Source organism: Schistocerca cancellata, chromosome 4 (assembly GCF_023864275.1).
Source record: "Schistocerca cancellata isolate TAMUIC-IGC-003103 chromosome 4, iqSchCanc2.1, whole genome shotgun sequence".
Classification (NCBI taxonomy): Eukaryota; Metazoa; Arthropoda; class Insecta; order Orthoptera; family Acrididae; genus Schistocerca; species Schistocerca cancellata.
Window position 1 is genome coordinate 503,178,954 of NC_064629.1, and position 12,453 is coordinate 503,191,406.

General features: G+C 40.8%; 1 protein-coding gene across 1 annotated transcript in view; it reads right to left on the reverse strand.

Annotated features, from left to right (window-relative positions):
• Window positions 1–265: 265 nt before the first annotated feature.
• LOC126183719 (U-scoloptoxin(01)-Cw1a-like) overlaps window positions 266–12,453 on the reverse strand; it is a 114,836-nt gene continuing 102,648 nt past the window's right edge. Inside the window, exon 3 of the mRNA XM_049925906.1 lies at window positions 266–1,148. Coding sequence (XP_049781863.1) covers window positions 1,014–1,148 — 135 coding nt within the window. The 3' untranslated portion in view covers window positions 266–1,013. The remainder of the gene's footprint in view (window positions 1,149–12,453) is intronic.

Below are 12,453 nucleotides of genomic sequence, written 5' to 3' on the forward strand. Positions count from 1 at the left end.
ACGTGAATCTGTTGTGTACCATACGTAAGACGATACAACAAAAGGTTAAACCCATTCTCATGTAAGCTGTTGGTAATTCTAGTTATGAAATGACAATACAATACGTGCTCCAGTGATAGAACAGCCATGTTGCTCAGTGCCTGGTAAACTTTTGAAATGGCAATGCTCAGAACTTTCAGTTCTTATTCTCAGGTTACAATTATAGTAATAAAACTGAAGATTGTTGACTGGTTTTTATTTAGAATTTTCATACAACACACACGCAACCATTTTGTATTACACTACATTCTAATAAATTAAACAGATAAAAAGAAGAAGTACAAGTAAACTTACAAACAAAAGCACATTTCTCTTTCGAACGCAATAAATATAGTGAATTTAATTATATAATGTTAATGAGCAATCTAATATGGACGTTGAAATTTAATAATAAAAAATTATTTCGATATAAGCATATTAAATTAGTGCATAGCAGAATGAAATGTCGTTTGAGAGAGAGAGAGGATGAACTTTTTTGGCAGCATATAGTTCCCATCATTAATTTTTTTCTTACTGATCCACACATTGTTGTAACTAACGATATCATGGTATTTTATGTCTTATGTTATGTGGCATACAGAAACATAAATACTTAGGAGGGTTCTGTTTCTATACATGAATGAATAGCTTCGATAACACGTTTCCATCGGTTAGTCCAAACTAATAATACGAAGAACTAGCAATAAATAGAAAGTTTTATTATTTACAGTTAAAATAAGGAATTCCAGTTTCCTACCGCTGACACTAAATCAGCGGTTGTTATTTACATTTTTACAGCTCATTGCATAGCAACATAGTACTTTATTCATTACTGATGAAATATAGAAACTCCTATCCGCACCAGTTTTCCAAAAGAAAAAAAAAATTATTTACAGGAAGATGACGCTCACAGGGGAGGCTTGTATTAATATGAGCGGCCATACGAATTCATTACCATTACGTAATTCAGGATGTGAAGTGGCCCAAATGGATTTTTACAGATCCTCGAGTGGCACTCCACAGCGTACGTTGTAAAACTGGTCACAAACTTGGAACTGCTGGTTGAAAAGGGTTCCGTTGGGACAAAGGAAGCTGCTGACCAAATTGTCTTGTCTGCACAAGTGGAAAGCCTGTAACATAGAATACCAATCATTCACATTCTTTCTTTAAACTGTTGTATTATATTGTAACATTTCGAAATAATTTTTTATGTTTGTGTAAGCAGTTTATTTAAATTATTTTCCTGAATTTACAGTGATAGAGTTACTTTACGAAGATAGAAGACGTACAAGGGACACAGCACTTCATACAGATTAAAATTTTAGTTTGCGGAATAATAACTAAATTTGCTCATTTTCTTGGGATTAAAATTCTATATCTGCTTAAAGGACTAGATAATTTCAGTCTATATTTACAATTCATTACTGCAAGTCTGTGTTCCGATTGTTGATAATTTTTCCAAGTTAATGATCTTCTTTTAAAAGAGGCCATGTGTAATTTATCCGGCCGGTGTGGCCGTGCGGTTAAAGGCGCTTCAGTCTGGAACCGCGTGACCGCTGCGGTCGCAGGTTCGAATCCTGCCTCCGGCATGGATGTGTGTGATGTCCTTAGGTTAGTTAGGTCTAATTAGTTCTAAGTTCTAGGCGACTGATGACCTCAGAAGTTAAGTCGCATAGTGCTCAGAGCCATTTTGTGTAATTTACCCTACTGTTCGCTGTGACCATTCAGTACGTCCAACCCTCCAGAAACAGTTCCGCTACCCAACAATTAAACTTTCAGCGTGTAAGGAGCTGCCAGTGGATGCAGTTATCAATAGATACCGCTCCACTGAGTTTCATAGGATGAACACCTAGTTAGCAATGACGATATATTCTTTGAAAAGATCGCGTTATGTGTAAAAATTATTTATAATCGTTTGAGATGAGCGTAACTGGCTTTGAAAGACTTCTGAGATGATTTAGGATCTGTACCCATTAAGTTGTTCTGCCGCTTCCCCTGGAAATAGATTCCCGTCATTTAAAAGTAAAGCGACAGCTACATAATTGGTGCTGGGTAGACCTTATACATCTGAAAAACGGAAACGCCTTCATAAACCATTTTCAGTCACGTGATCGAATACAGAGGAAATAATTTCTGTCCCTTAGAGCTCACTGTATAAAAAAATTTCAGTTTTGTGCACCAAAAAATAAATTTTGTATCTTCTGTTGTCGCTATTTTTGTTACCATTAGTAGTAATAGTATCGCTCGTATTATTGTTATTAGTTCTAACTAAGTGTAGTTATTTCAAATGACTTCACAAACATTCAAATCACGTTTAAAACTATTTTAACTGTTTAAATGATATCTTATGTTTCCAAGCATGACAGTTACTTGCACATATAAACAACGAATCCAGTTTCACGAGATTTATTTAGATCTGTTACACATCGGTGGTTATGTGACGTATGATGACATGAGCCACATGGTTTACATCATTGTTAATTATTATACAAATTTTGACAACTGCTGTGTTTTTAGCACCTTAACCACTTGCAAATGACTGAACAGTCAAAACTGTATTGTGTGAATTATAACAAATAGTACATTCGATGGAGAATATATCATTTATCAAATTCAACGAAAGTGTACACCCAAAACAAACACAATTTTTTTATTCTAATTCCCCACTATTTATCACATTAAAATTATCAGATTCTTTGAGTAACTACGATGTAAACGGTATTGTATGTGTAAAATCTTTGCGTGATTCAAGACAGCGCATGAAGGATCTAATTTGATCGGGTTAAAAAATAAATAAAACTTAATAAAATCAAAATCAGTAAAGAAAACGTACTACGTGAATTTTACTTCCTTCTTGATTCACAGCCAAGCATGGGAGATCAGGAACTAAAAGCTAAGAGTTTTGAATAATGTTGAAAAGTAGTAAACTGTCTTGTCAAAAATCGCTGAGTATGACTAAATACAGGAAATAAGATATTTCTTTAGAGACTAACAACTGCCTTTGGGCAGTAACCCTCAGAGTGTTCTTACTTAGCAGCAATGTTAAGAAACATGAGAAATTCGGCTACTGCGCGTGAGCGCGGCAGTCGAAACCGGCAATTTAGCACTCACGGAGTGCGCCACCGTAAATTTTATCGAACCTCCGGGCGACTTGCCATATATAAAGTGAGCCTGCTGAGCTGAGATATGTGATATTAGGCGCTGGCACTCGTGCGAACAAAACCGGCACCCATAAATCAGCCATCGCCAGCGGAGGCCGAACACGATTCAGGGCGGTGTTGCGTGTAGCTTACAGGTCGAAGACATGCCACCAGCACGCTGGAATGCCACGCAAAGGCCGAGGCGCGAAGAAAACGGGAGCGCGGTTCGTCCTCTCACACTCTCTTTGCATTTCTACACTCGATTAAGTCAGATTTTTAGAAAGTACTACTTCCAACCTGTTTCTCACCCAGTGCTGATCACTTTGCGCAATACGTAAATTAGGCATGAAGAGAAATTCTGTGGATCCAAGGATTTTATCGGTACTCTAATTTAAACATGTTAAGCTCAACCAGTGTCGGATGCAGTCTGTATAACACTGTCGATTCTCATGCTTAATGAATAACTGCTATAATTTCTGCCTGTCAGCCAGAGTTTGAGAGCCATCCTTACCCACAAAAGGAAGATGGTGTTTAACGTCCATTCGATGACGAAGCCATTAAAGACGGAGCAAAAGTTTGAGTTGGGGAGGGATGGGGAACGAAACCGGCCGTGCTTTAAAAGGAACTATTTCAGCACTCGCCTTAAGCGTTTTATGGAAATCACGGAAAACCTGAACTCGGGATGCCCTGAAGGGGATATGAACCTCCGTCCTACCAAAGCAGCACTGAATTCATTTCATGTCTACTCCTCAGAGCAACCTGATCCCTTGCGGTCTGGTTATTTTCGTTACTGAATTAACTGTATGACTTCGTATCTCAGAGAGAAACCATATTTTGCATGACCGTCTAACAGAAATACCAGAAACAACATCTGATTTGCACTTATGTACGAGGGCGTGCTGAAAAATAATGCCTCCGAATTCTTTTGTAAACATTATTAAAGCTTTTTAAAGAAAACAAACGTTATTAACATTCTACATGCTTATTCTTTGTGTCTACATGTGTATTCCCCAGGTTCGAATCCTGCCTCGGGCATGGATGTGTGTGATGTCCTTAGGTTAGTTAGGTTTAAGTAGTTCTAATAAGTTCTAGGGGACTGATGACCACAGATGTTTAGTCCCATAGTGCTGAGAGTCATTTGAACCTTTTTTTTTTTTTTTTTTTTGTATTCCCCAACGTAGTCGCTCGCGACAAATATGTTTCTCCAAACGAGAGACTCGTTTGTTGATACCATCGCTGTAGAATGTTTGACTTTGTTGTCGACGGAGGTACAACCTCACCTCTGCTTGCACCACTTCATCACTATGAAAGCAAAGTTCTCGAAGGTGTTCTCTAAGTTTTGGAAACTGATGAAAATCGGAAGGGGTCAAGTCGGGAATGGATGGAAGATTATCGATGACAGTGAACCCAAGGCGACGTAGTGCTGCCAGTGCTGCAGCGCTCGTGTGTGTCATGCTGAAGGAACGTGTATGGAAGAACTCTTCGAATTCGAAACTCGATTACAGCACGTTGTTTCTCATGCACCGTCATAGTTATATTACATACCGCCGTGTTACACACTACAATTAGAAACCCTCTAGCGGCAGAAGGCTGCAAAGACGTATACATAAAGAATAAAGGTGTAGAATATTAGTAACGTTTGTTTAATTCTAAAAGTTGTAAGAGTTTTCACAGAACAAATCGGAGGCATTACTTTTCGGCACGCCCTCGTACATTCATAGAAGAATCTAGCTGCTTATTATGTGTGCCTGATGATTACGGGTGGAGCTTTAGACCTCACACACTTACGATTAGTGAGTCCTAGTATTATAGACGAGTCACCAGACTGGACAAGTATTGTAAAGGAAATCAGCAGCGGCCTTACATAAGAAACTATTCCGACATTTGCCTGTATAAGGCCTGTAACTGGCTGTGCCTTGTTGAAGTTACCAGCCCAGCATTCTCCTGAAGATACTTGGGAAACCACGGAATACATTGATGAAGAATGTTCGAAAAGTACATATACAATAAACTCGAGAAGTACTTGACGCATTTCTCGTGAAGTATGCCTGATGTGACCGTCGGAGCTGGCCGCGGTGGCCGAGCGGTTCTAGGCGCTTCAGTCCGGAACCGCGCGACTGTTACGGTCGCAGGTTCGAATCCTTCCTCGGGCATGGATGTGTGTGATGTCTTTAGGTTAGTTAGGTTTAAGTAGTTCTGAGTTCTAGGGGACTGATGACCTCAGATGTTAAGTCCCATAGTACTCAGAGCCATCTGAACCATTTGTGACTGTCGGGAATGTAATCACGCTTCTGCCATCACGATTCCACGACAGTCTAAGGTTCACAGCGAATAGCATACCTGCAATCTGGCAGGCCTGCAACACCAGACTACACTCGAGGGAAATTCATTAATTTCATTTGAGTAATATCATTCATTCGGTGTGAGTAGACAAGAACTGTACTTATCATAAAATTTGTAGTATGTATTAACGATAACGTAGAGGTAATTATGGACCTGGGAATATTTCGCGGATGCCACAGTATATAAAGTATTATGCCGTATTGGTTCCCTATGTTTCAGCGTTGAAAGGCAAAATACAAAGATAATGATTGTCCGTTTGAAGTACCATGAATTATTTCAAGGCAGTCAGGAATCATCTAGTTCTTCTTTGTTTGTTACTAGGGTAGATATGAGTAATCAGTACCGTATGTTAATCATTTTACGGGTACAAAAGTTTTGTTTTATGTTATCTTTGATACGAAGCTATTTGATTGTATCGTCGTTAAGTATAGTATGCCTTAGTGAGGTTTTATTTTTAGCTGTCGTATGTAACTACTACCATACTACCCTGGTCCGTCTCCACATATACTAACAAGGAGATCACACCATAGGTCGCGCTCTGATGCAGTCTAAACTTGGCACGGCGAAAGGAGGCTGAAAATAAAGGGACACCTATTTTTGCTTGGGTGCCAAATGTAAATAGTTTCCTACAAAATGACGGCCAAAGTTTCTACGTCATTGTTTTTCTTTTGTATTGCCTTTCGTGTCGTGCTCATACAGCCATGTCAACAGTGGAAAGACGATACGACAGCGGGTTTGAGGCGACTTCCGTGTCAGCTGTGACGATGAGGATGTAACGAAAATACAACACCCAATTCCCGAGCGGAGAAAATCTCCGATCCGGCGGGCAATCGAAAAAGCGGGCCCCTTCGATTAGTAAGCTTCTGCTCTAACCCAGCAGCTACTTAGGCGGACTCGCGCAGGTAGTATTCAAGTGAAATGGTGACGCAGTGGTTAGAAACAGAGTATTGAATGAATTTTTGAGCTCTAAGTTCAGCCTTATGTATTTTTCCTGTCTTTTGTTGTCGCGGAAGTATGTGAAATCAATATTTTTTGTGACACTGTGAAGCACAATAGACTTATTGGCAAAAGAAATAAATATTTCAAGCCGCGCGGGATTAGCCGAGTGGTATGGGGCGCTGCAGTCACGGACTGTGCGGCTGATCCCGGCGGAGGTTTGAGTCCTCTCTCGGGCATGGGTGTGTGTGTTTGTCCTTAGGATAATTTAGGTTAAGCAGTGTGTAAGCTTAGGGACTGATGACCTTAGCAGTTAAGTCCCATAAGCTTTCACACACATTTGAACATTTTTAAATATTTCAAACTTTATTAAAATAGATTTTATCATCACAAATTTCATATAATCTTATATAATTATGGTAACTGAAAACTGAAAACATATAATTCTCGTACTTATTTTTTGCTTTGATTGTTATTTTTATGCTGCATTAGAACCAGTGCATCCCCCAGGGTGATATCCATTTAAAAAAAAAAAAATTCAAAGCATAAAAACTGAGAGTAGCGCGAGCAACGAGCTATGTCACTTATGCCAGTCATACTTTTTTAGTGTGAATTTAATTAGGAAAACTTCCTTGTCAAAGTGGCTAAATAGCTCGTGATCTGGCGATAACTTGGCGACGAACTACGCATATCGACACATTTTCTCGACAGCTGTAGCCTGCAGTTGATTATGGATAAATCGCTTCTACTTGTTATGTCAGTTTTCTGTGCGATGAAATTAGGGCACATCTGTAATTGGGGAATGCCATTCTTCATCTCTCAATAAAAGTGTACGTGATATCTGCCGGGAATCGAACACGGGACCACGTGATCCAGAGGTAGCAACGCTATTCGCTAGACCACGAGCTGCGGACTACACCCCACCAGTCAGTAAGATAGAGAAAGGACTCCATTCTTATTTTAGGTCCCAAAACGTTGTCCAAAAACTGATGACAGTTTTCTTTTCCCGATTTTGTGGCTGTTGCGTACACATTCTGTTGCCATTCCAATATCTGGTTTACTCTTGTTGAACTCTAGGACCAAAAATTTGCCACTGACTTAAATACTGTTGCTCACAGTTTTCTAGAAAGTTTTAATCCGTGTCACTGTGATGAGAAAAACTATTTTTAATAATATGCTTACTTCTTTTGTCGATAATTCCATTGTATTTCACGACGCCACAAAGAAAGAGTGATGTCACGTACTTCTGCGCCAACAGAAGAGAGAAGTAAAGCAACAGAAAGTGGGATTTGAACACACGACACAAAAATTCGAAACCCTGCTCGTAGCCGCTGCGCTACCTACTCTCTTGAACACAGGCTGCGTGATGGGACTGATAAATTGTCATCGAAACTTTGCCCGTCATTTTCTCGGAAACTATTTAGTCTTGGCACCTAAGTGAAAACAGGTGTCCCTTTATTTTCAGCCTTCTTTCACCCCGCCAAGTTTCAGCTATATTGGAGAGTGACCTCTGGCAGGTTCCCCTTGAAGTGTATATTCGAAACTTGATATTTCAACTTTGGAGCTTGTTTAGAAGAATTACTGTATTAACAAGAAATTGTGCTACATATTGTAAACGTTGTATATTTTACTTTACATACGGAATACACAAAATAATTCACAATGAAACTTTGCGTCCAATAATATCGAATTTTAAACGGTCAAACATTTTAGATGCAAAACAGGGGTTTGGAAACATAGGATTTTCTTTATTCCTTTTAATAGTTCCTGCCATCAAATTCTTGTGTCAACATCGATTGAATTTAGCCGTACACTCAAAAAAAAAAAGTGTTATGTCATGATGGCGATATGACGCTGAAGACCGATACTTCGATGGTATCATCATACAGAGAAGGCTGAAAATGAGAAAGTTTGATTTTTCTCTACAAGAGAGGACACATAAATCTTTAACGAAAGCAAACTGGGTATGCGGTCATATTAAGCCCAATCATAAACACATATCTTGTCTTGTTTATTCTGCGAAATTGTTCTCTGCAAGAATTTATTAATGCATTCTATTACTTCGATGTCCCCTCTGTCGATATTTTGCCCCAGGCTTCTAGAAGTGGCGTCATCATGTCGCTTATGTTTATGATATGATTGTTTTCAGTGCATGGTTCTACAATGTTACACAAATTTTCACCGTATGTCAATTAGGAGAATTTAGAGTCTTCAGCAGTCTTCGTGTTTTGTATGGGAACCTCGTTATAGTATTTGTGGTGGTACTCTTAGCTCACCTGATCTCTTGGAAGACAAATTTGTTCCCATGTACATTTATACCATGAAAGCCACCATATTTTCTGTGGTGGAGGGTAGTTTATGTACCCTGTTCCAAACGCTTAAGAATTGAGAAAAGAATGCATTAAAAACATGTCAAATAGAGAAACGGGGTTGTAATGTTCTTGGTAACCTTGCAGGGCCAGTGTGGCCGAGCGGTTCTAGGCGCTTCAGTCTGGAACCGCGCGACCGCTACGGTCGCAGGCTCGAATCCTGCCTCGGGCATCGATGTGTGTGATGTCCTTAGGTTAGTTGGTTTTAAGTAGTTCTAAGTTCTAGGGGACTGATGACCTCAGATGTTAAGTCCCAGAGTGCTCAGAGCCATCTGAACCATTTTGAACCTTGCAGGTCGCTAGGGAGGTGCTCTCAGTGGGACTAAATGGTTACTTGTGCCTTCTCACGGGAATTAATAATTGAAATCCTTCAGTTTCTCCCGGTGTCCTAGTTGTTCGAATTGTCTACAGGAGTACTGCTGTTTCTTAGTGTCCAACGTGCGAAATATTTCAGTGTTGCTGCAAACTTAGCATAATTGTGCAGTCCTTCCGAGGTGCTATGGAGTTTAAGCTTGTGTAGCTATCACTTCAACTGAGTTTTGATCCATATGCAGGGTGGTCCATTGATCGTATCGTGACCGGGCCAAATATCTCACGAAATAAGCGTCAAACGAAAAAAACTACAAAGAACGAAACTTGTCTAGCTTGAAGGGGGAAACCAGATGGCGCTATGGTTGGCCCGCTAGATGGCGCTGCCATAGGCCAAACGGATATCAACTGCGTTTTTTTAAAAATAGGAACCCCCATTTTTATTACATATTCGTGTAGTACGTAAAGAAATATGAATGTTGGACCACTTTTTTCGCTTGTCGCTGTAATAGTCACAAACATATGGGTCACAATTTTAGACGAACAGTTGGTAACAGGTAGGGTTTTTAAATTAAAATACAGAAAGTAGGTACGTTTGAACATGTTTTTTGGGTTGTTCTAATGTGATACATGAACCTTTGTGAACTTATCATTTCTGACAACGCATGCGTGGCCGAGTGGTTCTAGGCGCTACGGTCTGGAATCGCGCGACCGCTACGATTGCAGGTTCGAATCCTGCCTCGGGCATGGATGTATGTGATGTCTTTAGGTTAGTTAGGTTTAAGTAGTTCTAAGTTCTAGGGGACTGATGACCTTAGAAGTTAAGTCCCATAGTGCTCAGAGCCATTTGAACCATTTTTGAGAACGCATGCTGTTACAGCGTGATTACCTGTAAATACCACATTGATGCAATAAATGCTCAAAATGATGTCCGTCAACCTCAATGCATTTGGCAATACGTGTAACGACATTCCTCTCAACAGCGAGTACTTCGCCTTCAGTAATGTTCGCACATGCATTGACAATGCGCTGACGCATGTTATCAGGCGCTGTCGGTGGACCACGAGAGCAAATATCCTTCAACTTTCCCCACAGAAAGAAATCCGGGGACGTCAGATCCGGTGAACGTGCGGGTGCTTCGACGACCAATCCACCTGTCATGAAATATGCTATTCAATACCGCTTCAAACGCACTTGCGCTATGTGCCGGACATCTATCATATTGGGAGTATATCGCCATTCTGTCATGCAGTGAAACATCTTTTAGTAACATCGGTGGAACATTACGTAGGAAATTAGCATACATTGCACCATTCAGATTGCCATCGATAAAATGGGGGCCAATTATCCTTCCTCCCATAATGCCGCACCATACATTAACCCGCCAAGGTCGGTGATTTTCCACTTGTCGCAGCCATCGTGGATTTTCCGTTGCTCAATAGTGCATATTATGCCGGATTAAGTTACCGCTGTTGGTGAATGACGCTTCGTCGCTAAATAGAACGCGTGCAAAAAATCTGTCATCGTCCCGTAATTTCTCTTGTGCCCAGTGGTAGAACTGTACACGACGTTCAAAGTCGTCGCCATGCAATTCCTGGTGCATAGAAATATGGCACGGGTGCAATCGATGTTGATGTAGCATTCTCAGCACCGACATTTTTGACATTCCAGATTCTCGCGCAATTTGTCTGCTGCTGATGTGCGGATTAGCCGCGACAGCTTCTAAAACACCTACTTGGGCATCATCATTTGTTGCAGGTCGTGGTTGACGTTTCACATGTGGCTGAACACTTCCTATTTCCTTAAATAACGAAACTATCCGGCGAAGGGTCCGGCCACTTGGATGATGTCGTCCAGGATACCGAGCAGCATACATAGCATGCGCCCGTTGGGAATTTTGATCACAATAGCCATACATCAACACGATATCGACCTTTTCCGCAATTGGTAAACGCTCCATTTTAACATGGGTAATGTATCACGAAGCAAATACCGTCCGCACTGGTGGAATGTTACCTGATACCATGTACTTATAAGTTTGTGACTATTAAGCACCATCTATCACAAAGCGAAAAAAGTGGTCCAACTAAAACATTCATATTTCTTTACGTACTACACGAATATGTAATAAAAAATGGGGGTTTCTATTTTTAAAAAAACGCAGTTGATATCCGTTTGACCTATGGCAGCGCCATCTAGCGGGCCAACCATAGCGCCATCTGATTTCCCCCTTCAAGCTAGACGAGTTTCGTTCTTTGTAGTTTTTTCGTTTGATGCTTATTTCGTGAGATATTTGGCCCGGTCACTATCAATGGACCACCCTGTATACTTCTGTTGGTTATCCCTACATTGTTGAGTTTCGTTATTTGTTTTTATCCCCAGGACCGCTGCTTCAGAAATCTCAGTTATGAATTATGTAAAGCTATCTGACGCAGTTCATTCACTGCTCGCGGGTTCCAAGTGTGAGAGTGTGATGGGTAGTATACTGGGCTGTCTATCAAAAAACCCATGCTGGGGCTTGTCCAGCCAAGTTATATATCATAGTCTCGTAAGTCTCTTAGTACGCGATCTGCGGTCGAGGGCGCACGTTGGCAACCGAAGATGTGATTGCGTAGGCATATGTGACCGGTGACACCCGGCGGAGCGCACCAGTTCCTGTAGTGTGGATGTAGGCGCTCTTATGAGAACATAACCAGAATTCCGGTTGATGAGATTTTCTCTGATGTGTATTTCAAACTATAACGATGCTGTCCCAGTATTACGTCGTTTGTGCTAAAATCCTGGTGCTTTCATATATCACTGCTATTATCTGCAGAAGACAAAGGCTGTGTTTAGCGTGGTGCAGTGACCGGGAAGCATGAACGTCTTATGATATTGTTGCTGTTTATTTTAATCTTGGCCAACTCCTTTGTAACAGAAACTCAATAATATGTTTATGCATGAGTCAAGACTTTTGTCTTTTCTAATCTTATTTTATGTCCCTTTGCCAGGCAGCGATCAGCAATGGCCGACTTGACAAGCTTAATATGTCGCTTGTGCTCAGTACAACACTCGGCAAGTGTGTGAATTGTTTGGCCTATATAGGTGCTGCCATATTTGCATATTTGCAAAGAACACCATACACACTGGGCACATGAATAGCCATGTCATCTTTATCTGGGTGCACCATGTCTCAATGTCTCATAACTCCAGGTTGGGAGAGGGGGGGTGAGGAGGGCGGGGACAGAACACTGGTCTCATTCCATGTCCCTGCAGCACTCATTCTAATTTGCTGCTCGTTGCCCCACAATCCACTAAGTGTCCTTCACTGGTTAGACCTGAGAGCATTTGCTATGTGT